Source organism: Thalassophryne amazonica, chromosome 1 (assembly GCF_902500255.1).
Source record: "Thalassophryne amazonica chromosome 1, fThaAma1.1, whole genome shotgun sequence".
Taxonomy (NCBI): Eukaryota; Metazoa; Chordata; class Actinopteri; order Batrachoidiformes; family Batrachoididae; genus Thalassophryne; species Thalassophryne amazonica.
Genome location: NC_047103.1, coordinates 102,783,438 through 102,809,921, shown reverse-complemented (window position 1 = coordinate 102,809,921; position 26,484 = coordinate 102,783,438). Strand labels below are relative to the sequence as shown.

Below are 26,484 nucleotides of genomic sequence, written 5' to 3'. Positions count from 1 at the left end.
TCAGAGAATCTGGAGAACTTTCTACAGGTAAGCGGCAAGGCCGTAAACCAACATTGAATGCCCATGACCTTCGATCCCTCAGGCAGCACTGCATTAAAAAAAACATCATTGTGTAAAGGATCTTTTTGCATCCCACATTCATTGGAATTGGGGTTGTACATCTGTAGAAGGTCACAGTAAACAAATTTGCGCCAATCACAGTCCGCAAGAGTCCAGTTTCATGGCATTTCTTGTACAATAATGGAGGAAAAGTCATGTCCGAGATCGTTCACATACATCTGCCAAACATTGTACAATTAGTCCACTTTGTCATGAAAAATATTTGTGAGATATTCTAAAGGTATTAATTCCAATATAATCTTACACCAACCTTGGACAGAAATGTATGAATGTTTATGAGTTCAACGGTATGAATATTTAATAACTTTCATAATGAAAATTTCATAATTTTATATTTCATAATGAATAACTAAGCTTCACCTCATTGAATTTTACATTCCATCTTTCACCTCGTGAAATATTCGTACCATTGAAAGAATGGTACGAATTATTTGATTTATATAAATAGATCCTTGTCATTTGGTATTTTATTAATTTATAAACAACAGAAAAGAGACTTATACCCCCGTCACACATAGCCAAGTGGTCAAATATGTACAGTTTCATAGACTATAAATCCATTACAACACTTTCATTTTGAATACAGTTCGTTCAGAATCAGCCACTTATCACAAATTTATTGATTCGATTATGTTAACTTCTCATAAATCTTTTTCTTATTCAGTCTGTGGTTAATGCATTTACCCATAGAAGCCAAGCGTCCCTTCACTTCAATGGGACTGCTTGGAAGGGTTTTTTCATTGCCTCGAAACTCGACAGTCTTTGGATAAATGCCACGATTTTGTCCCACCCCTGGACGTCCACCGTCTCTGGAGGTGAATCGAGCTGTGGACGAGCCTGGATGCTAGATTTCGGCACAATGATTGGACGATCAGTCAAAAGGCTGAATCCCATTTTGATTGACAGCTATTTTGAGGTTTAGATGTGAGAATTAATTTGCATATTTTTATGTATTTATGTGTTTAATTTATTCCCAAGTGTTTTGCATGCGGTATAAATCAGTCTGTTTTAAAGGCACACATTAGATATTTATACAGTGCTACCAAAAAAAAGTAAAACAAAATGCCAAACAAAATGATCAAAATCTGCAGAAAGACAAGACAACCAGATGAAACTGGTGATTTTGATGCCAGGAACATTCAGAGATCGCAGGCATCAGGTACAGGATTAGCATATAGAGCTAATCTTACAAGTTTTGGATGTTGAACTCAACTTTACAACTCAACTTGTAAAGTTGAGTTCAACATCCAAAACTTGTCAGAGCTCTTTATGTTAAAGAGAGGTAGCAAGTGGACATAATTAAACGCAGCTGCATGTTTTAGAGTGTAGTAACACATAATGAACAAATGTACACATTTGATAAACCATCAGAAGTGCAGGAGTTCATAAATAAGATCAAAGAAGATGGTGGTGCAGTGGCCAATGCGGGTGATTCACATTAAGTTATGACTATCACATGTATTCTTACAATCAGAGTCTAATCGTTAAATAATTCACTATAACAGTCTCTGTTTAATGGTTACTGGTGTTTGGTTTACTTATGGCCCTTTTGGTATACGAATAAATAAATAGTTGGATATTATTGGTGGTCAGAGTTGACTTATATTTTACTTTGTAAGAAGGTACCAGATGTTTCTTTGGGGAGCTTTGAGATAAACACAGGCCAGATGTTTCTTTTTGCTTTTCACATCTTCCCTGCTATAATATGTATTTTCAAGTCAGGCCACCATTTTCAGGTCTGTTCTTAATAATTTTCAAAGCAGGTGTTTTATATTTACAAAGAGTAGGGAGAAAGTCTATTATGTTTTTTTTTTGGACTTTTTTGTAACGTCTTTATTTTGTAATAATCATATCAGAAGCCTCTGGAAATTGATCCAAGATCTGTCCCTGAAGCTTAAGGTAAGTGACATAGACTCAGGAAGGACCACTTAGTGTGGGGAATGGGGTTGTTTTTTTATGTTCGGTGTTTGGTGTTTCTGTTCTGTAGTTCATTCGTTAACCTCTTCAGGCAAGTCACTTTTAATAGTAAAACTATGCTATAATTTATTGAATGTCACAAAGGGTAGAACTTAAATTTAACTCTTGGAATTGTAGAGGTTTGCAGAAAATTAAAAAGATAAAGCAAGTCATGAATAAGCTAAAGGATTCAGGTACACAAATTACATTTTTGCAGGAGACATATACTGTTAAAGAAGACCATGTAAGGATGTGTAGGAGATGGCAAGGAACTGTCCGTGCAGCATCATGTAACTCACAAGCAAGGGGTGTTATTACTCTCATTCACGATTCAATTCCTTTTCAAATACTTAAAGTAATTGAAGATAAACTTGGGAGATATTTATTTATTCAGGATTCATTATTAACAGTCATCTTGAATCTAGTAAATAGTTATGGCCCAAACGTGGGTAATCTTAATTTTTTCACAGACCTCTTCCTCACTCTGTCTTCTCTTCCTGAAGGGTATATAATTGCAGGTGACTGGAACTGTACATTAGATCCAGTTAAGGCTTGATCTAATCCTTTCAAACTGGAATTGTTCCTAACAGTATGAAAGTGGCAAAAGTGATATCTTCATTTAAATCTGGTAGCAAGCATCTTTTTACTAACTACAGGCCTGTGTCTCTATTGTCACAATTTTCAAAGATACTGGAAAGATTTTACAACAGCAGACTGGATAAATTTATAGAACGACACAACTTGCTTGATGAAAGTCAATATGGTTTTAGAGCAAAAAGGTCCACGACACTGGCATTGCTCGATTCCATAGAAGAGATCAATAAACATGTGGACCAAAGGGTAATAGTATTAGGTTTATTTATTGACCTAAGAAAGGCTTTTGACACAATTGATCACAGTATATTATTTCAAAAGTTGGAACTGTATGGGATCAGAGGGGTTGTTATGAGTTGGATTAAAAGCTACTTACAAAACTGGAAGCAGTTTGTTAAACTTGGGGACTACTGTTCTTCATGTCTGGACATCATTTCTGGGCTTCCACAGGGTTCTGTGTTGGGCCCATTTTTTTTATTTTTTTTTTTTTATTTTATACATTAATGATTTATGTAAAGTTTCAGATCTGGTTAAAGCTGTTCTCTTTGCAGATGACACAAACCTGTTTTGCTCAGGGGGAATCTGCAACAATTATTATCTGATTTAGGAACTGAAATGATAAAGGTAAAGAGAAGGTTTCATATTAACAAATTATCATTACATTTGTTTAAAACTAAATTAATGTGATTTGGAAATTATAAAAAAGACATACAAATTCAATTAAATATACATGGGGTAAACATAGAACATGTGAAAGAGAATAAGTTTTTAGGTGTCATTATTGATGAAAAATTAACTGGAAAGCTCATATTCAGCATATTCAAATAAAGGTATCAAAGAGTGTTGCAGTATTAAATAAAGCAAAGCATGTTCTTAATGGCAGAGCACTACATACTTTATATTGTTCATTTGTTGCACCCTACCTGATTTACTGTGCTGAGGTTTGGGGCAACAATTATAAAACTACATTGCAACTATTATATATTCTTCAAAAAAGAGCATTAAGGACAATTCATAATGCAGGTTATCAAGACCATACCAACCTACTGTTCATTAAATCTCAAATATTAAAAATTCACAATATGAATGTGTTCAAGACTGTTCAATTAATGTACAAAGTGAAAAATAAACAAGTGCCATTTAGAATTCAAGAATATTTTACTGAGAGAGAGGGAAAATATAATTTACGGGGCTTATATCATTTTAAAATTGCTGGCACTCGGACGACCAGGAAAGGTTTCTGTGTCTCAATGTGTGGCCTTAGACTATGGAATAACATGACGGATGAACTCAAACGATGTCCAAATATCAGTCAGTTTAAAAATCAGTATAAAGAAATGATGTTTTCAAGATATGTATCTAATGAAGAAGGATGCGTTTTGTATGTAGCTAATTGTAATTGTAAATTTGTTCGGTAACACTCGGATTGTGTCCTTTAAGTTGAAGACATTGAAGTGGTTGAAAATGGGAGTAGGAATACTTTTTTTTTCTTTCCTTTTTTGCACTCCTTTCTGATGACTAGATTATTCAGTGACTTGGAAATATTCATGTTTCCATCCCCTGACTTGTCTAAAGAAAACTGGCAATAAAACTGATTATTATTTACAGGTTTTATCAAGTTTTAGAAATTTGCTTTTAGTTTGAGTTTGAGGAAGATAATTTTAGAAATTTGTATTCTTTATTTTTTTGTATTTCTTGTATTTAAAATGGCATAAACAAATTAAAATGTGTGAAATACCAAGTATTCCAATGCTTTTGGAGGTCACAGTATCCTAACCTTATGATGAGTGCAAAATGAGTGTGGTATTATTACTGTTTTGTTTAAGAATTAATTTTCACTGTTGCTGCACTTTGTGTCAAATCATAATCATATCGTATATCATATTGATATTGAAATTTCAGTAAGGTATATCGTCTGTTATACATTCCATATCTAAGGTGGTACTCTACTAGTGTTTACTGGGGTACACCTGAATGGTTTTTGCCATGCTAATGCTCCCCTGAAGCATTTACTCAAAATAAAGTCTGAAGGACCTGAATGACATGGTGAGATGCTGACGAGCTTCGCTCATTCATGTCCGCGACATATGCATATTAGAGACATCTAAAGCCTAACGACATCGCATAATCTTGCTACTCTAGTACAAACAGGACATTCTCTCGAATTGATTATTTTTTTATTTTAGCTTCATTGATATCCAAAATAAAGAATTGCATCTGTGACAATATACTGTTATCCGGTCATGGACCTTGTGGCTTTACCTATACAGATGAGACTCTGGTGAGAGTTTAAATCAAAAATGGCTTTTAGATGATAAATTTTTTGAATATATCAGAAAAGAAATTGACAACTATTTTAAAGAAAATATGACTAAAATAACAGTAGGAATTGAATGGGAAACTTTTAAGGCTTTTTTGAGAAGTCATATAATAAGCTATACCTGATCTAAAGCTAGAGACTTCCATAAAAAGAGACTATTGCTAGAAGTGAAAATAAAAAAACATTCAGTAACAGGTAATCGGTAATAACACTCTTACTGCAAAAAAGAATTGCTTTGTTTGAAAACAGAATATGATAAAATGTCAGCTGATAGGGCAGCTGCTGATATCATTAGGCTTAATCAAACATTTTACGAAGGAGAAAAGACCAGGAAATTGTTGGCGTGTCAGGTTAAACATTTAGAAACGAGGAAAACAATAAATTTGATTATTAAGTGTAATGGGGAAATAATAACTGATCCTGTAATAATAAATCAAGAATTTAGAGACTATTATGAGAAGTTATATGATTCACAAAAACAATATGACCCAGATACTCAAAATACATTTTTGGATGGATTGGAAATGCCCAAAATCCCTGATCATTTTGTGGAAATGCTTGAAGCACATATGGAAGAAAGGGAAATCAGCAAGGCAATTGATGATATGAAGGTGGGCCAAACCCCAGGCCCAGATGGGCTTCCAGTAGATCTTTACAAAAAAAATTTAACCTAAACTGCTTAAAACCCTCTGGGGTCCGAGGGCATTTTTTGGACAGTTCACTCGCCTGGCATAAATGTTTTATTATTGCTGTTAATAAAGCATTATTACAGTTTTATTATTGCTGTGGGATGCAGCTCACCCTGCATCCCACAATCAAGTGCTATATCTTTTTTTTTCAGGACAGCCTGTACTTTCAAAATATACATGCTATAGTGGGGTTTTTCTAAGTGTAATAAAGGTTTACAATCATAAATAAGAAAGGAAAAAATAAAGCAGAAAATCATTTTCACATACATTTATTTAAAACACACAGCAAACTATAATAAACAGCTAGTTTGGGGTCTTGTACAAAGAGAATTTACAAAATAAATGTTCTAACAATAAACACAAATGCACCTTTTGAGCAATATATACAAAATGGTCCATGTATTTTGTTTGTCTTTATGCCACATCTCAAAGCCGTTTCTGTCTGCTATTACACAAAGGCTTGCAACACAAACTTTTTAATTCTATGGATTGCTTGCAGTGACGCTCTTTGGTCCACCACGTGAGGTTGTATGAGACACTCTTATGATGATCACTTCATTCATATGCACAATGCTGTGCTTTTACGCATGGAGCCAGCAGCCAGAGGCCTGTTCAAATAGCATTCACATCCCAAAGAGTAACATATCGCTGCTCCTAACAATCTTTGGGATAACGATGTGAGACTGCTTCTGCCCTACGATTGGATATTGAAAAACCATGTGACGGTGAACCAATTTCGATTGGACACTCACATTGCTCACGTCGTCACACAGCTTCTATGAGGAGTACAAACGTGGAGTCCGCGGAGTTCACTTTTCAGCAAAAAAAAAGTAAATTTCTATCTCATATCATTAAAAAGTTATTAATAATTTAGTAAAACTTGTACTCAGCTGTTGTATACGACTGCATCGGCCCCAGAGGGTTAAACCACTCCTGGATATGCCGTTAGAAGCATTTAATCGTGGAAATCTACCAAAATCACTGACAGATGCAATAATAACATTGCTGCCAAAACCTGGAAAGGCGAGCAACTGCTGTGAAAATATGAGACCGATAAGTCTATTAAATGCTGATCTGAAGATTTGATGTAAAATCTTAGCAAGACGGCTGCAGGAAATATTACCCTATGTAATAGAGATCAAAACGGATTCATTCTTGGACGACAGGGGTTTCACAATGTTAGGAGAGTGTTTAATATCATTCAAGGTTTGGAGGATTCTACACATAAAGCTTTCATATCTTTGGATGCCAAAAAGGCTTTCGATAAGGAAGTCTTGGAATGGTTTGTTTATGGGAATAAGTTTTTAAAAGTTACTGTATTTATATTCACAGCAGATATAATAACAAATAAAAATATTTAAAAATCAATCAGGATGTCGACAGGGGTGCCCTTTGTTTTAGAACTGATAAAGGCTTTTAGTAACATTTCAGGATATACAATTAATAATATCAAGTCCTCCTTACTATTACTAAATGAGAAAGATATTGAAGATCCAGTTCCAGAAACTATGTGTTTTAAAGTGGTGGACCATTTTATGTACCTAGGAATAGAAATTAGGCCCAAATTGAATTTGATTATTAGATCTAATTATTAATCTTTTATGAGTGAACTAACGGGATCCATTGATAGGTGGATATCATTACCCCTCTCTTTAATTGGTAGAATCAATGTTATAAAAATGAATATGCGCGCTAAAGTGTTATATTTGTTTCAGAATGTGCCATTGCCACCTTCTTCTTTGTCTTTCGGCTGTTCCCATTAGGGGTCGCCACAGCAGATCAATCGTTTCCATCTCACCCTGTTCTCTGTATCTTCCTCTGTCACACCAACCACCTGCATGTCCTCCCTCAGCACATCCATAAACCTCCTCTTTGGCCTCCCTCTTCTCCTCCTGCCTGGTGGCTCCATCCTCAGCATCCTTTTCCCTATATACCCTGGGTCCCTCCTCTGCACATGTCCAAACCATCTCAATCTCGGCTCTCTGACTTTGTCTCCAAACCGTCCCACCTGAGCTGTCCCTATGATATGTTCATTCCTAATCTTGTCCATTCTCGTCACTCCCAAAGAGAATCTCAACATCTTCAGCTCTGCCACCTCCAGCTCTGCCTCCTGTCTTTTTGTTAGTGCCACCGTCTCTAAACCGAACAACATAGCTGGTCTCACTACTGTGTTGTAAACTTTCCCCTTCATTCTTGCTGATATCCTTCGGTCACAAATCACTCCTGCCACCTTTCTCCACCCATTCCACCCAGCCTGCACTCTCTTCTTCACCTCTTTACCACATTCTCCATTACTTTGAACAGTTGACCCCAAATATTTAAACTCATCTACTTTCACCACTTCTACTCCTTGTAACTGCACTATTCCACTGGTCTCCCTCCCATTCACACACATGTACTCAGTCTTGCTTCTACTGACTTTCATTCCCCTTCTCTCCAAAGCATATCTCCACCTTGCCAGTCTAGACTCAACTTGCTCTCTACTCTCACTGCAGATCACAATGTCATCTGCAAACATCATAGTCCATGGGGACTCCTGTCTGATCTCATCTGTCAACCTGTCTATCACCACTGCGAACAGGAAAAGGACTCGGAGCTGATCCTTGGTGTGATCCCACCTAGGGATGTCCCAATCAGGGTTTTTTTTTGGCCCCGATCCAATACAGAGTCATCTGATTTTGAGTATCTGCCAATACAGACTCCCAATCTGATACTTTAAAAAACTGAATGAACAATGAACAAATGCTAAATATAGAATATTTTCATTTTAATCACCTTATTTTATTATTTATCACTTAAACAGTGCACTTCTCCTTGAGGTAGCTTGAACAATCAAGTAATAATCTACCAGACTTAAAAAAATGTACAAATTTCCATATTTTATTTGTCTAAAAATAAATGTCCAAGGTTCCTTATGTTAAACAAGAAATGATCTAATCTGAAATAACAGGTGGTTTTAATTTACAGATGAAATGTTTCTAAAGAACCATTTATTGATTTAGCTATTTTAATTACAAGTGTTCTAAACTTTTTTTAAAACAGTAATCATAAATTTTGAGGTAACAAACAACAACAACAAAAAACATTTCCAAGGATTTTTCTTCAGAAAATTGCTCTATAAATGTGCAGTCCTGTGACATTTTTCTGTTTTGTACAAATCAGTGGTTCTTGCACCAATCTGTTTTGTAGAGATCAGTGGTTTCTGCCACTAGTCTTCCATGTTTTGGCCTGACGCAGCATTCCTATTGGACAGTGCGAAGCTACGTCACAGCTCAGAGCGTCGAAAGTTGGATTGGGTTGAACTTGTGTTTTTTCTTTTGTTCAATAAAAAAAAGATTGGGTTGAACTTTGACTGCGTCAGCCAGCCGACAAGCGGCAATGCGCGCTCCCGTCAGAAGCGTCGCTTTAGCTCAGCTTTTGACGCAACGCTTCTGTCGCCTCTAAAAAGCAACGCGTCCCATTGAAAATAATGCTTTTTAGACCAATTCTTGATGCCTCTGACGCTTCTGATGCGTGAAAGGCCCATTAATCTGCAGTAATGACCTTGAAATAGCGCTGATAAAAATAATGAGGATAAAATCTATATCAGATTCCTGATCGGGATGCAACGTCCGATTTCGATCAAGTCTGAAACCACGTGATCGGGCCCGTTTTCCGATCATGTGATCGGATCGGGACATCCCTAATCCCACCTCCACCTTGAATGAGTCTGTCATTCCTACTGCGCATCTCACCGCTGTCACACTATTCTTGTAGATGCCCTGCACTACCCTAACATACTTCTCTGCCACTCCAGACTTCCTCGTACGATACCACAACTCTTCTCTTGGCACCCTATCATGAGATTTTTCTAAGTCCACAAACACACAGTGTAACTCTTTCTGGCCTTCTCTGTACTTCTCCAACAGTATTCACAGAGCAAACATTGCATCTGTAGTGCTCTTTCTCGGCATGAAACCATATTGCTGCTCACAGATCTTCACCTGTTTTCTAAGCCTAGCTTCTACTACTCTTTCCCATAACTTCATGCTGTGGCTGATCAGCTTTATGCCTCTGTAGTTACTGCAGCTCTGCACATCACCCTAGTTCTTGAAAATAGGAACCAGCACACTTCGTCTTAACTCCTCAGCCATACTTTCACCTTCCAAGATTTTATTAAACAATCTGGTTAGAAACTCCACTGCCATCTCTCTTAAACATTTCCATGCTTCCACTGGAATGTCATCTGGACCAACTGCCTTTCCACTCTTCATCCTCTTCATAGCAGCCCTCACTTCTTCCTTACTAATATCTTGTACTTCCTGACTTACTCTCACCACATCATCCAGCCTTTTCTCTCGCTCATTTTCTTCATTCATCAGCTCTTCAAAATATTCCCTCCACCTTCTCAGCACACACTCCTCACTTGTCAGCACAATACCATGTGCATCTTTTACCACCCTAACCTGCTGCACATCCTTTCCAGCTCTGTCCCTTTGTCTGGCCAATCGATACAAGTCCTTTTCTCCTTCCTTACTATTCAACTTCTTGTACAGCTCTCAATATGTCTTTTCCTTCGCTTTTGCCACTTCTCTTTTCACCTTACACCACATCTCCATGTACTCCTGTCTACTTTCTTCATCGCTCCGACTATCCCCAAACTTTTTGGCCAACCTTTCCTGGACCTCTTCATTCCACCACCAAGTCTCCTTGTCTTCCTTCCACTGTCCAGATGTCATACCCAGTACTGTCCTAGCTGTCTCTCTCACCACATCTGCAGTACTTTTCCAGTTGTCCAAAATTGCTTCTCCTCCAACCAGTGCTTCTCTCACCTGCTTGCTAAATTTCACACAACAGTCTTCCTCCTTCAGCTTCCACCATCTGATCCTTTGTTGAGCTCTCACTCTCTTCTTCTTTACCTCTAAAGTTATCCTACAAACAACCATTCTATGCTGTCTAACGGCACTCTCTCCTCCCACCACCTTACAGTCTCTGATTTCTTTTAGCTTGCATCTCCTATAAAGAATGTGGTCCACCTGTGTGCACCTTCCTCCACTCTTATATTTTACCCTGTGCTCCTCCCTTTTCTTAAAGTAGGTATTCACCACAGCCATTTCCATCCTTTTTGCAAAATCAACTACCATCTGTCCTTCCCCATTCCTATCCTTATCAAATCAAATCAGTTTTATTTATATAGCGCCAAATCACAACAAACAGTTGCCCCAAGGCGCTTTATATTGTAAGGCAAAGCCATACAATAATTACAGAAAAACCCCAATGGTCAAAACGGCTTCCTGTGAGCAAGCACTTGGAGACAGTGGGAAGGAAAAACTCCCTTTTAACAGGAAGAAACCTCCAGCAGAACCAGGCTCAGGGAGGGGCAGTCTTCTGCTGGGACTGGTTGGGGCTGAGGGAGAGAACCAGGAAAAAGACATGCTGTGGAGGGGAGCAGAGATCAATCACTAATGATTAAATGCAGAGTGGTGCATACAGAGCAAAAACAGAAAGAAACACTCAGTGCATCATGGGAACCCCCCAGCAGTCTAAGTCTATAGCAGCATAACTAAGGGATGGTTCAGGGTTACCTGATCCAGCCCTAACTATAAGCTTTAGCAAAAAGGAAAGTTTTAAGCCTAATCTTAAAAGTAGAAAGGGTGTCTGTCTCCCTGATCCAAATTGGGAGCTGGTTCCACAGGAGAGGAGCCTGAAAGCTGAAGGCTCTGCCTCCCATTCTACTCCTAAAAACCCTAGGAACTACAAGTAAGCCTGTAGTCTGAGAGCGAAGCGCTCTATTGGGGTGATATGGTACAATGAGGTCCCTAAGATAAGATGGGACCTGATTATTCAAAACCTTATAAATAAGAAGAAGAATTTAAAATCTATTCTAGAATTAACAGGAAGCCAATGAAGAGAGGCCAATATGGGTGAGATATGCTCTCTCCTTCTAGTCCCTGTCAGTACTCTAGCTGCAGCATTTTGAATTAACTGAAGGCTTTTCAGGGAACTTTTAGGACAACCTGATAATAATGAATTACAATAGTCCAGCCTAGAGGAAATAAATGCATGAATTAGTTTTCCAGCATCACTCTGAGACAAGACCTTTCTAATTTTAGAGATATTGCGCAAATGCAAAAAAGCAGTCCTACATATTTGTTTAATATGCACATTGAATGACATATCCTGATCAAAAATGACTCCAAGATTTCTCACAGTATTACTAGAGGTCAGGGTAATGCCATCCAGAGTAAGGATCTGGTTAGACACCATGTTTCTAAGATTTGTGGGGCCAAGTACAATAACTTCAGTTTTATCTGAGTTTCAAAGCAGGAAATTAGAGGTCATCCATGTCTTTATGTCTGTAAGACAATCCTGCAGTTTAGCTAATTGGTGTGTGTCCTCTGGCTTCATGGATAGATAAAGCTGGGTATCATCTGCGTAACAATGAAAATTTAAGCAATGCTGTCTAATAATACTGCCTAAGGGAAGCATGTATAAAGTGAATAAAATTGGTCCTAGCACAGAACCTTGTGGAACTCCATAATTAACCTTAGTCTGTGAAGAAGATTCCCCATTTACATGAACAAATTGTAATCTATTAGATAAATATGATTCAAACCACCGCAGCGCAGTGCCTTTAATACTTATGGCATGCTCTAATCTCTGTAATAAAATTTTGTGGTCAACAGTATCAAAAGCAGCACTGAGGTCTAACAGGACAAGCACAGAGATGAGTCCACTGTCTGAGGCCATAAGAAGATCATTTGTAACCTTCACTAATGCTGTTTCTGTACTATGATGAATTCTAAAACCTGACTGAAACTCTTCAAATAGACCATTCCTCTGCAGATGATCAGTTAGCTGTTTTACAACTACCCTTTCAAAAATTTTTGAGAGAAAAGGAAGGTTAGAGATTGGCCTATAATTAGCTAAGATAGCTGGGTCAAGTGATGGCTTTTTAAGTAATGGTTTAATTACTGCCACCTTAAAAGCCTGTGGTACAAAGATAGAGTGATCATATTTAAGATCGAAGCATTAATTAATGGTAGGGCTTCCTTGAGCAGCCTGGTAGGAATGGGGTCTAATAGACATGTTGATGGTTTGGAGGAAGTAACTAATGAAAATAACTCAGACAGAACAATCGGAGAGAAAGAGTCTAACCAAATACCGGCATCACTGAAAGCAGCCAAAGATAACGATATGTCTTTGGGATGGTTATGAGTAATTTTTTCTCTAATAGTTAAAATTTTATTAGCAAAGAAAGTCATGAAGTCATTACTAGTTAAAGTTAAAGGAATACTCGGCTCAATAGAGCTCTGACTCTTTGTCAGCCTGGCTACAGTGCTGAAAAGAAACCTGGGGTTGTTCTTATTTTCTTCAATTAGTGATGAGTGGTAAGATGTCCTAGCTTTACGGAGGGCTTTTTTATAGAGCAACAGACTCTTTTTCCAGGCTAAGTGAAGATCTTCTAAATTAGTGAGACGCCATTTCCTCTCCAACTTACGGGTTATATGCTTTAAGCTGCGAGTTTGTGAGTTATACCACGGAGTCAGGCACTTCTGATTTAAGGCTCTCTTCACTCACAGAGTTTGGGTAGCTACTCTGCCCTGTGTTGGTATATGGCATTGGAGAACATAAAGAAGGAATCATATCCTTAAACCTAGTTACAGCACTTTCTGAAAGACGTCTACTGTAATGAAACTTATTCCCCACTGCTGGGTAGTCCATCAGAGTAAATGTAAATGTTATTAAGAAATGATCAGACAAAAGGGGGTTTTCAGGGAAAACTGTTAAGTCTTCAATTTCCATACCATAAGTCAGAACAAGATCTAAGGTATGATTAAAGTGGTGGGTGGACTCATTTACATTTTGAGCAAAGCCAATCGAGTCTAACAATAGATTAAATGCAGTGTTGAGACTGTCATTCTCAGCATCTGTGTGGTTGTTAAAATCGCCCACTATAATTATCTGAGCTAAGCACTAAGTCAGACAAAAGGTCTGAAAATTCACAGAGAAACTCACAGTAACGACCAGGTGGACGTTAGATAACAACAAATAAAACTGTTTTTTTGGGACTTCCAATTTGGATGGACAAGACTAAGAGTCAAGCTTTCAAATGAATTAAAGCTCTGTCTGGGTTTTTGATTAATTAATAAGCTGGAGTGGAAGATTGCTGCTAATCCTCCGCCTCGGCCCATGCTACGAGCATTCTGACAGTTAGTGTGACTCGGGGGTGTTGACTCATTTAAACTAACATATTCATCCTGCTGTAACCAGGTTTCTGTAAGGCAGAATAAATCAATATGTTGATCAATTATTATATCATTTACTAACAGGGACTTAGAAGAGAGAGATCTAATGTTTAATAGACCACATTTAACTGTTTTAGTCTGTGGTGCAGTTGAAGGTGCTATATTATTTTTTCTTTTTGAATTTTTATGCTTAAATAGATTTTTGCTGGTTATTGGTGGTCTGGGAGCAGGCACCGTCTCTACGGGGATGGGGTATTGGGGGGATGGCAGGGGGAGAGAAGCTGCAGAGAGGTGTGTAAGACTACAACTCTGCTTCCTGGTCCCAACCCTGGATAGTCACGGTTTGGAGGATTTAAGAAAATTGGCCAGATTTCTAGAAATGAGAGCTGCTCCATCCAAAGTGGGATGGATGCCGTCTCTCCTAACAAGACCAGGTTTTCCCCAGAAGCTTTGCCAATTATCTATGAAGCCCACCTCATTTTTTGGACACCACTCAGACAGCCAGCAATTCAAGGAGAACATGCAGCTAAACATGTCACTCCCGGTCCGATTGGGGAGGGGCCCAGAGAAAACTACAGAGTCCGACATTGTTTTTGCAAAGTTACACACCGATTCAATGTTAATTTTAGTGACCTCCAGTTGGCGTAACCGGGTGTTATTACTGCCGACGTGAATTACAATCTTATGAAATTTACGCTTAGCCTTAGCCAGCAGTTTCAAATTTCCTTCAGTGTTGCCTGCTCTGGCCCCCCGGAAGACAATTGACTATGGTTGCTGGTGTCGCTAACTTCACATTTCTCAAAACAGAGTCGCCAATAACCAGAGTTTGTTCCTAGGCGGGTGTGTCGCCGAGTGGGGAAAAACTGTTAGAGATGTGAACGGGTTGGCGGTGTACACGGGGCTTCTGTTTAGGACTACTCTTCCTCCTCACAGTCACCCAGTCGGCCTGCTTTCCCGGCTGCTCGGGATCTGCTGGAGGGGAACTAACGGCGGCTAAGCTACCTTGGTCTGCACCGACTACAGGGGCCTGGCTAGCTGTAGGATTTTCCACGGTGCGGAGCCGAGTCTCCAATTCGCCCAGCCTGGCCTCCAAAGCTACGAATAAGCTACACTTATTACAAGTACCATTACTGCTAAAGGAGGCCGAGGAATAACTAAACATTTCACACCCAGAGCAGAAAGGTGCGGGAGAGACAGGAGAAGTCGTCATGCTAAACCAGCTAAGAGCTAGTAGCTGCGCTAAGCTAGCGGATTCCTAAAAACACACAAAGTGAATAATGTGTAAATAATTTAGAGGTGATTCAGCAGAGGGACTGCTTTAGTTAAGGCATGTGAAGATTACACTGTGAAACAAATCGTTATCTGGTTAACTAGAGCAATCTAACTGCACAGATTAAACAGCTAACAGATACAGAAAAACACAGCTGTGCTCCGGAACAGGAAGTGATACAATACTGCAGTGAGAGCCAACCACCAGTAGAGTAGGATCCTTATCTACCCATTACTTCTTCATCACCCCTGTTCCCTTCACCTACATGCCCATTTATGTCTGCTCCTATCACCACTCTTTCATTCTTGGGCACACTCTCCACCACCTCATCAAACACACTCCAGAAATCTTCTTTCTCCTTCATCTCACAACCTACCTGTGGGGCATATGCCCTGATGATATTCATCATCACCCCTTCAATTTCCAACTTCACACTCATCAGACTGTGACCTGTGTGTCAGACCCTGTCAGACACACAGGTCCAACACACTTTTAACGTACTTTTCCTTTAAAATGACCCCAACACCATTTCTCTCCCTGTCCTCACCATGGTACAACAACTTGTACCCACCGCCAATGCTCCTGCTCTTACTTCCCTTCCACTTGTCTCTTGCACACACAATATGTCTACCTTTCTCCTCTCCATCATATCAGCCAGCTCTCTCCCTTTACCAGTCATGCTACCAACATTCAAAGTCCCCACTCTCATTTCCACCTTTCTAGTTTTCTTCTTCTCCCGCTGCTTGTGGAAATGTTCTCCTCCTCTTCTTTGTCGTCTTCGCCCAGCAGTAGCCCAATTTCCACCGGCACCCTGTTGGGCAACAGCACGGGTGGCGGACGTTGTTAACCTGGGCCTCGACCGATCCGGTATGGAAATTTGATTCTTAGTCTGCATAGTTGGGTTGGCTTGTTTTACGCCGGATGCCCTTCCTGACGCAACCTTCAGCATTTATCCGGGCTTGGGACCAGCACTCGGAATGTACTGGCTGCACACCCCATGTGGCTGAGTTAGAATGTGCCATTGCCACCACCTGATGTTTTTTTTCACAAAGGTTAAAAAGCTATTTATACGATATATTTGGAACAATGGTCAAGCTCGGGTTAGATTGTCATTGTTGCACTTACCGTATAATAAGGGAGAGTTAAAATGTCCAAACATAATTTGGAATTATTGGGTGGTACAATTAATATCAATCAAATTTTATTTTTGAGGCAAAAAATCCTCCCCAGTGGAAAGAAATTGAGTCAGAAGGTCTAAATTTACCATTACCAGAATATGTTTACTCAGATCATTTTTCTAATTTAGTAAAACAAACTACTACTCCAATTGTTAAAAATATGATTAAAATCTGGTTTAAGGTGTGCAAATGGACTGCATTTATATAGCACTTTTCCATCTGCATCAGACGCTCAAAGCGCTTTACAAATAATGCCTCACATTCACCCAGATGTGAGGATGCTGCAATATAAGGCGCTCACTACAGACTGGGAGCAACTAGGGTATTAAAGACCTTGTCCAAGGGCCCTTTGTGTGCCTTTGTGGGCCAAACACACTAACCACTTGGCCACCAGATCTGCTGCGGTGACCCAGAGTGAAAAACAAGAGAGCAGCCAAAGAGACTTAAGATAAGATAAGATAAGATAAGACTTTATTGATCTCACAGTGGAGAAATTCACGTTACATCAGCTCTTAAATACACACAAGATTAGTGCAAGTGGAGGAAGATGTGCATCATACAGCGTGTACAAGGATAAGCAATAATAATCATACTTGTAACAATACAATAAAATAAGAAAATGAGGTAGAAATAGAATATATATATATAAGCATATATGCATATATAAACATGATTGGAATTAAAAAATTGGAGCATCTTATTTACAATATGTGAAGTGGAATTTAGTTGTAATAAGGTGACACCAGTGCTGGGATTTGTAAACGAGTTGTTATTGCACGTGATTTGTGGACATATTATTGCATATGGTTATTTCACAGTGTTATTGTACAGTCTGACAGCAGCAGGGATGAACGACCTGTGGTATCGTTTCTTCTTGCACTGAGGGTGCCTTATTCTGTCGCACTTACTATAATGTAATCAGGTGGAAGCCTTTTTGGTAAACAAATGGTCATAGAAAGGTTATTTTTTTGGTTGTGAGAAGGTTGTGCAATGGTCACTTGGTCACAACATCACATGGTTACAACATCACTTAATGTAGTAGCTAAAATGTAGGTGGGAGTACACACAATGACATCATGACAGCATCATCATAAAACGTCATGTTGATCAAAAGTGACATCACCACAACATCACAGCAACGTAGAAATGTTTGCTGCAGCTGGAGTGGATCAATAAAAGTTTAATTACTGATGATAGAACACATCATTTTCTACATAATGAATAAATTATTGGTAAATTATTTGGTTTTTAAAACATTACTTATATCAAACTCAGAAGTAATGTTTTCAACATCTTTGATTTACATTTTGTCATTCTCTCTCAATTTTCTTAGACCAACAGAGCTGTTCCGCAGCTGTAATGTCCAGTCCGATCAGGGTGCCATGAATGATTTCAAGCTGTGGTCCAATGGCTCAATCAAGATGCCGTTTATGAACATCCCTGTGCTGGACATCAGGAAGTGCCTGCCTGACATGTGGAAGGCAGTGGCCTGCTCCCTGCAGATCAAACCCTGCCACAGCAAGTCCAGAGGCAGTGTCATATGCAGGTACAACATGCCCGATGATGCACTTTTAACCCAATTGTAACCCGGAGTGTTAGAGGACAAGTTGGGACATGTCTATCTCGGCTTTCAGTGCTTACCAGTCGAGTGAGTATAAAAGAACTTGTGGAGAGCTGGACATGTCCCAACTTGTCCTCTAACACGCCGAAACGGAGGTGTTCCTTTGTCTCGCTTCATCAGCGAATCGGTCGTGATGCGTGAAGCCTCCGTGCGGCTTTCCATGACAAAATCTCTTGTTAAAAGTGAAATCTGCCGGAAAATGGCTGATGTCCAGATCTTGTGATAACCAGAGAAAGAGCACACGACGGTCTCATATCCACAGAGCCATCAGCTTAGAAATGATCCAGTGGTTTGTGCCGCATCGTTGCAGCTCGCAGCGCGGCGCACCGACCGTCCTTTAAAGGGGTCCTTAAACCTGTAGTTAAAGTCCTTATTCTCTGTGAAGCCCGTAAAATTTTCACTGAAAGCCAGATAAATTTTTCGAATGGTTTCCAGGTGCCAGTCTCTAACAGCTTCTGAAAAAATTCTGATGGAAAAAAAGTCCTTTTCATTCCGCCATTTCCAGACAATGAAAATCCGACGAGGGGGCGGGACCACTCCTTCCACAAGGCGTGCTCACAGGCGAATGACGTCACCGACAGGCGTGGAAAAACTCACGCATGCGCACGAGGGTTCAAGCATGTCTGACGTAAAAACATATGAATGAAATCCATATAGTTTTTGAAGAAAATAAAAAGGTACGATTGTTTACGGACAGACCTCGTATTTGGCAACAGCAACAAAACAAAATGCTGTCATGAAGTGAAACCAAAATCCTGACATATGTATTCTAGTCACAATTATTGGCACCCTTTGTTAAATTTACAGTAAATCATCACTTTTACAGCCAGATTTCTTCAGACAAGTCAGGGATGGATACATTTCCAATTCAACGATTATGTCTTGGATTTCAGTTCCATCAATCTTTTTTTTGTGTGTGTATAGCTCTGGACCCATTTATTCATTCAGGTGTTTCATTACAACTGATTTGTTGCTGCATTATACAGTCCATCCAGAAAGTATTCACAGTGCTTCACTTTTTTCCACAATTTATGTTATTCCAAAATGGAGTAAATAAATTATTTTCCCTCAAAATACTACTCACAACACCTCATAATGACAAAATGAAAAAAAAGTTATTTTTTAATTTTTGCAAAATTATTAAAAATAAAAAACTCAGATCACATGCACATAACTTTTCACACCCTTTGCTTAATACTTTGTTGATGCACCTTGAGCAGCATTTGCAGCCTCAAGTCTTCTTGAATAGGTTGCCACAAGCTTGGTGCACCTATCTTTGGGCAGTTTTGTCCATTCCTCTTTGCAGCACCTCTCAAGCTCCATCAGGTTGGATGGGGAGTGTCGGTGCACAGACATTTTCAGATCTCTCCAGAGATGTTCACTCAGATTCAGATCTGGCCTCTGACTGGGCCACTCAAGGACATTCACAGAGTTGTCCTGAAGCCACTCCTTTGATATCTTGGCTGTGTGCTTAGGGTCATTATTCTGCTGAAGATGAAGCATCGCCCCAGTCTGAGGTCAAGAGCGCTGTGGAGCAGGTTTTCATCAAGGATGTCTCTGTACATTGCTGCATTCATCTCTCCCTCAATCCTGACTAGTCTCCCAGTTCCTGCTGCTGAAAAATTCCCCACAACATGATGCTACCACCACCATGCGTCTCTGTAGGGATGGTGCCTGGTTTCCTCCAAACATGATGCCTGGCATCATGTTTGAGAGTCCTTCAAGTCCTTCAAGTGCCTTTTGGCAAACTCCAGGTGGGCTGCCATGTGCCTTTGCCGGCATGTGCCTTTACTATGTGCCTTTGCCGGCATGTGCCTTTGCCATGTGCCTTTACTATGCCGAAAAAGTTGTATTATTGGAAAAGGAGAGCGGAGACACGAGTTTATGGTGCCTCCATCTTGGCCAGCTCGACCGGAAGTCAGTTCCATCAATCTTTAAGAAATGTATTCTGTATAGTACATCTGTCATCAGGAAGCAGTTCTCAAAACCTGAGTGACTGTTCAAGAAGGACATTAGTTATGAAAGCCACCAAGACACCCATGACAACTCTGTAAAAGTTATCAGCATCTGTGTGATAGGAGAAACTGTGCGCAGTGTAACCTTTAACTGTTGCATCACCAGTTATGCAGTTTCATGTTGGAGTGACACAGAGAAGGATTTTCTTAAAATTTTCCAATGTTATTGTGGTTGGAATGGATTCAGTGTGTAAGTAAACATCAAAAACAGCGTTACATTTGAGTCTATGACACATAGTAAAAAAGACTTAGCATTTTGAAAATATTGTGAAAGGACATGGTGGTCAGCTTGGATTTTGCAATTTATTATCCCCAAGGGAAAAATTAAGGATGACAAAATATGTGTTGTTTATTACCCGAAGCCAAAATATGGCCGTCGGGTATTGTGAACGCCTTTCGTCCATCCATGTATCCACGTGTCTCTATATAAATCCTGTCCTATTACTGTCTCTTCAAATTTACAGGGAACATTCTTTGGACACAGACCTTGGACAAGTTCAAAGATAGCTAACCTTGACCTATTTTAAGAGGTCAAAAGGTCACATTCTGTTTCCTATTGTTATGCCCATACGGCCGAGGGTATTTTAGCATTGCATTATATTTTTTAAATTTTTTAACAATGATACACCATTGTGCAGTTTTGGTACTTTTTCCATAAAACACACAATCCCAGTGGTATACATATACCTTATATCAGTGATTCTCAACCGGGGTGCCGCGGCACCCTAGGGTGCCGTGATCGATCGTCGGGGGTGCCGTGGGTATTTTTCATATTCGCAATTATTTTTCATATTCGCGATTACCGTGAATTATTTATTTTATCCACAAAGCATAAAACGACAGAATCTGATGTCAAACGTGCTGCAGCCTCGCTCTCGTCTTAAGGCGGGACAATAATAAGGAGGCTGACGGCCGATTAAAACAGTGCCGTCTTCTTCAAAAGCCGTCTAAAATGCGGAGCTGTCAGTGTGTGTGTGTGTGCCTGTGTGTGCGCACGCGCGGAGTTAACAGGCTGCAGACTGCGAGGGAGGGGGTGGGTGAGGGAGATTCCTGAATGCAGGCGTGACACGTTCAGTGCGCATCGAGCGCGGAGCAGAGAGAGGATTTTAACCCGAGTGAATGTTAACAAAACGGAAACATGAAGCTGCCTTTACTTCTCTCTGAACTTTCTCTAAAGGTGTGATTCTGCCGTTACCGTCCTGTTCACACCATGTGCGCGTCATATGCTGAATTTATGAGATCATGAGATGAAATAAACGGTCAAATATCTTTAAAAACATATTTAAAAAATGAGAATATATGAATGAACTGAGCCACAAAAAAAAAAAAAAAACTGTTCAGACGCAGAGATCACAAAAAGCAGGTGAGAACTCTGAACTTTAACAGCTGTTATTTTCCAAAGGTATTTATTTGTTCAATCTTGAGCTTAATGCAGTGTTTAAGCACAAAACGTGACTGATGAGGAGAAACAATTTCAGAAATGCAACAGAAACAACCACAAATCAGAAAAAAGTTGGAACTGTATGTAAAATGAAGATAAAAATAAAAATGTTGCACCATTCCCAGTTTCCCACTCACAGAAACCAAACATTCTTTCAGAGTTGTGTAATTATACTACAGCGGTGTTCTGCTGTATCTGTTAGCTGTTTGAACTGAGCTGTTTGAGTTCTTTGAATTAACAGTCTTTTTCAAGACTTTTTTACTTTTTTACTTTTTTTTTTTACTTTTTCACCGTGCTCCAACGCCTAAAGAAGACCTCTAACGGTCGAAGCATCGCGACGGAGCACTTTTATCAGCTAACCTTCATCAGCGTTGGCAAGCTAACTAACTTGCTAACGCTTTCGTTTTTATTTTTATTTTATTTTTTAGCACTGTTGTCGTGCTGCTCCACAGCCTGCCTAGTGGATTTTTATTTTATTTTAGCGCTGTTGTCGTGCGTTACCTGTGCTGCTCCACAGCCTGCCTAGTGGATTTTTATTTTATTTTAGCACTGTTGTCGTGTGTTACCTGTGCTGCTCCACAGCCTGTCCAGTGGATTTTTATTTTATTTTTTAGCACTGTTGTCGTGTGTTACCTGTGCTGCTCCACAGCCTGTCCAGTGGATTTTTATTTTATTTTTTAGCACTGTTGTCGTGCGTTACCTGTGCTGCTCCACAGCCTGTCCAGTGGATTTTTATTTTATTTTTTAGCACTGTTGTCGTGCGTTACCTGTGCTGCTCCACAGCCTGTTCAGTGGATTTTTATTTTATTTTTTAGCACTGTTGTCGTGCGTTACCTGTGCTGCTCCACAGCCTGTTCAGTGGATTTTTGTTTTGTTTTTTGGCACTGTTGTCGTGCGTTACCTGTGCTGCTCCACAGCCTGTCCAGTGGATTTTTATTTTATTTTTTAGCACTGTTGTCGTGTGTTACCTGTGCTGCGCCACAGCCTGTTCAGTGGATTTTTACCTGTGCTGCTCCACAGCCTGTCCAGTGGATTTTTATTTTTATTTTATTTTTTTTTAGCACTGTTGTCGTGTGTTACCTGTGCTGCTCCACAGCTTGTCTAGTGGATTTTTATTTTATTTTTTACCACTGTTGTCGTGTGTTACCTGTGCTGTTCCACAGCCTGTCCAGTGGATTTTTATTTTATTTTTTACCACTGTTGTCGTGTGTTACCTGTGCTGCTCCACAGCCTGTCCAGTGGATTTTTATTTTATTTTTTACCACTGTTGTCGTGTGTTACCTGTGCTGCTCCACAGCCTGTCCAGTGGATTTTTATTTTATTTTTTTTAGCACTGTTGTCGTGCGTTACCTGTGCTGTTCCACAGCCTGTCCAGTGGATTTTTATTTTATTTTTTACCACTGTTGTCGTGTGTTACCTGTGCTGTTCCACAGCCTGTCCAGTGGATTTTTATTTTATTTTTTACCACTGTTGTCGTGTGTTACCTGTGCTGCTCCACAGCCTGTCCAGTGGATTTTTATTTTATTTTTTACCACTGTTGTCGTGTGTTACCTGTGCTGCTCCACAGCCTGTCCAGTGGATTTTTATTTTATTTTTTACCACTGTTGTCGTGCGTTACCTGTGCTGCTCCACAGCCTGTCCAGTGGATTTTTATTTTATTTTTTAGCACTGTTGTCGTGTGTTACCTGTGCTGCTCCACAGCCTGTCCAGTGGATTTTTATTTTATTTTTTGCCACTGTTGTCGTGCGTTACCTGTGCTGCTCCACAGCCTGTCCAGTGGATTTTTATTTTATTTTTTTTAGCACTGTTGTCGTGCGTTACCTGTGCTGCTCCACAGCCTGTCCAGTGGATTTTTATTTTATTTTTTTTAGCACTGCTGTCGTGCGTTACCTGTGCTGCTCCACAGCCTGTCCAGTGGATTTTTATTTTATTTTTTAGCACTGTTGTCGTGCGTTACCTGTGCTGCTCCACAGCCTGTCCAGTGGATTTTTATTTTATTTTTTGCCACTGTTGTCGTGCGTTACCTGTGCTGCTCCACAGCCTGTCTAGTGGTTTTTTGTTTTGTTTTGGCACCGTTGTCGTGCGTTACCTGTGCTGCTCCACAGCCTGTCCAGTGGATTTTGATTTTGATTTTATTTTTTTTAGCACTGTTGTCGTGCGTTACCTGTGCTGCTCCACAGCCTGTCCAGTGGATTTTTATTTAGCACTGTTGTCGTGCGTTACCTGTGCTGCTCCACAGCCTGTCTAGTGGATTTTTATTTTGTTTTAGCACAGCCTGTCCAGTGGATTTTTATTTTTATTTTATTTTATTTTTTAGCACTGTTGTTGTGCGTTACCTGTGCTGCTCAAGAGCCTGTCTAGTGGATTTTTATTTTATTTTAGCACTGTTGTCGTGCGCTGTGCTGCTCCACAGCCTGTCTAGTGTCGGATTCCCTGTTTGGGAATCCCTGTTAGCATGGCTGCTTCTCCTGTCTCTCCCGTACTTTTCTGCTCTGGGTGTGAAATGTTTAGTTATTCCTCGGCCTCTTTTAGCAATAACGGTACTTGTAATAAGTGCAGCTTATTCGTAGCTTTGGAGGCCAGGCTGGGCGAATTGGAGGCTCGGCTCCGCACCGTGGAAAATTCTACAGCTAGCCAGGCCCCTGTAGTCGGTGCGGACCAAGGTAGCTTAGCCGCCGTTAGTTCCCCCCTGGCAGACCCCGTGCAGTCGGGAAGGCAGGCTGACTGGGTGACTGTGAGGAGGAAGCGTAGCCCTAAACAGAAGCCCCGTGTACACCGTCACCCCGTTCACATCTCTAACCGTTTTTCCCCACTCGACGATACACTCGCCGAGGATCAAACTCTGGTTATTGGCGACTCTGTTTTGAGAAATGTGAAGTTAGCGACACCAGCAACCATTGTCAATTGTCTGCCAGAGCAGGCGACATCGAAGGACATTTGAAATTGCTGGCTAAGGCTAAGCGTAAATTTGGTAAGATTGTAATTCACGTCGGCAGTAATGACACTCGGTTACTCCAATCGGAGGTCACTAAAATTAACATTGAATCGGTGTGTAACTTTGCAAAAACAATGTCGGACTCTGTTGTTTTCTCTGGGCCCCTCCCCAATCGGACCGGGAGTGATATGTTTAGCCGCATGTTCTCCTTGAATTGCTGGCTGTCTGAGTGGTGTCCAAAAAATGAGGTGGGCTTCATTGATAATTGGCAAAGCTTCTGGGGAAAACCTGGTCTTGTTAGGAGAGACGGCATCGATCCCACTTTAGAGGGAGCAGCTCTCATTTCTAGAAATCTGGCCAATTTTTTGGGATCCTCCAAACTGTGACTGTCTAGCGTTGGGACCAGGAGGCAGAGCTGTGGTCTTATACACCTCTCTGCAGCTTCTCTCCCCCTGCCATCCCCTTATTACCCCATCCCCGTAGAGACGGTGCCTGCTCCCAGACCACCAATAACTAGCAAAAATCTATTTAAGCATAAAAATTCAAAAAGAAAAAATAATATAGCACCTTCAATTGCACCACAGACTAAAACAGTTAAATGTGGTCTATTAAACATTAGGTCTCTTTCTTCTAAGTCCCTGTTGGTAAATGATATAATAATTGATCAACGTATTGATTTATTCTGCCTAACAGAAACTTGGTTACAGCAGGATGAATATGTTAGTTTAAATGAGTCAACACCCCCAAGTCACCCTAACTGTCAGAATGCTCGTAGCACGGGCCGGGGCGGAGGATTAGCAGCAATCTTCCATTCCAGCTTATTAATTAATCAAAAACCTAGACAGAGCTTTAATTCATTTGAAAGCTTGTCTCTTAGTCTTGTCCATCCAAATTGGAAGTCCCAAAAACCAGTTTTATTTGTTATTATCTATCGTCCACCTGGTCGTTACTGTGAGTTTCTCTGTGAATTTTCAGACCTTTTGTCTGACTTAGTGCTTAGCTCAGATAAGATAATTATAGTGGGCGATTTTAACATCCACACAGATGCTGAGAATGACAGCCTCAACACTGCATTTAATCTATTATTAGACTCTATCGGCTTTGCTCAAAAAGTAAATGAGTCCACCCACCACTTTAATCATATTTTAGATCTTGTTCTGGCTTATGGTATGGAAATAGAAGACTTAACAGTATTCCCTGAAAACTCCCTTTTGTCTGATCATTTTTTAATAACATTTACATTTACTCTGATGGACTACCCTGCAGTGGGGAATAAGTTTCATTACACTAGAAGTCTTTCAGAAAGCGCTGTAACTAGGTTTAAGGATATGATTCCTTCTTTATGTTCTCTAATGTCATATACCAACACAGAGCAGAGTAGCTACCTAAACTCTGTAAGGGAGTTAGAGTATCTTGTCAATAGTTTTACATCCTCATTGAAGACAACTTTGGATGCTGTAGCTCCTCTGAAAAAGAGAGCTTTAAATCAGAAGTGTCTGACTCCGTGGTATAACTCACAAACTCGTAGCTTAAAGCAGATAACCCGTAAGTTGGAGAGGAAATGGCGTCTCACTAATTTAGAAGATCTTCACTTAGCCTGGAAAAAGAGTTTGTTGCTCTATAAGAAAGCCCTTCGTGAAGCTAGGACATCTTTCTACTCATCACTAATTGAAGAAAATAAGAACAACCCCAGGTTTCTTTTCAGCACTGTAGCCAGGCTGACAAAGAGTCAGAGCTCTATTGAGCTGAGTATTCCATTAACTTTAACTAGTAATGACTTCATGACTTTCTTTGCTAACAAAATTTTGACTATTAGAGAAAAAATTACTCATAACCATCCCAAAGATGTATCGTTATCTTTGGCTGCTTTCAGTGATGCCGGTATTTGGTTAGACTCTTTCTCTCCGATTGTTCTGTCTGAGTTATTTTCATTAGTTACTTCATCCAAACCATCAACATGCTTATTAGACCCCATTCCTGCCAGGCTGCTCAAGGAAGTCCTACCATTATTTAATGCTTCAATCTTAAATATGATCAATCTATCTTTGTTAGTTGGTTATGTACCACAGGCCTTTAAGGTGGCAGTAATTAAACCATTACTTAAAAAGCCATCACTT

The 26,484-nt window shown here is 39.9% G+C and overlaps 1 protein-coding gene across 1 annotated transcript in view; it reads left to right on the top strand.

Annotated features, from left to right (window-relative positions):
* reck (reversion-inducing-cysteine-rich protein with kazal motifs) overlaps positions 1–26,484 on the top strand; it is a 508,306-nt gene that overhangs the window by 275,809 nt on the left and 206,013 nt on the right. Inside the window, exon 11 of the mRNA XM_034173078.1 lies at positions 17,689–17,901. Within this exon, the coding sequence (XP_034028969.1) occupies positions 17,689–17,901 (213 nt within the window). The remainder of the gene's footprint in view (positions 1–17,688; positions 17,902–26,484) is intronic.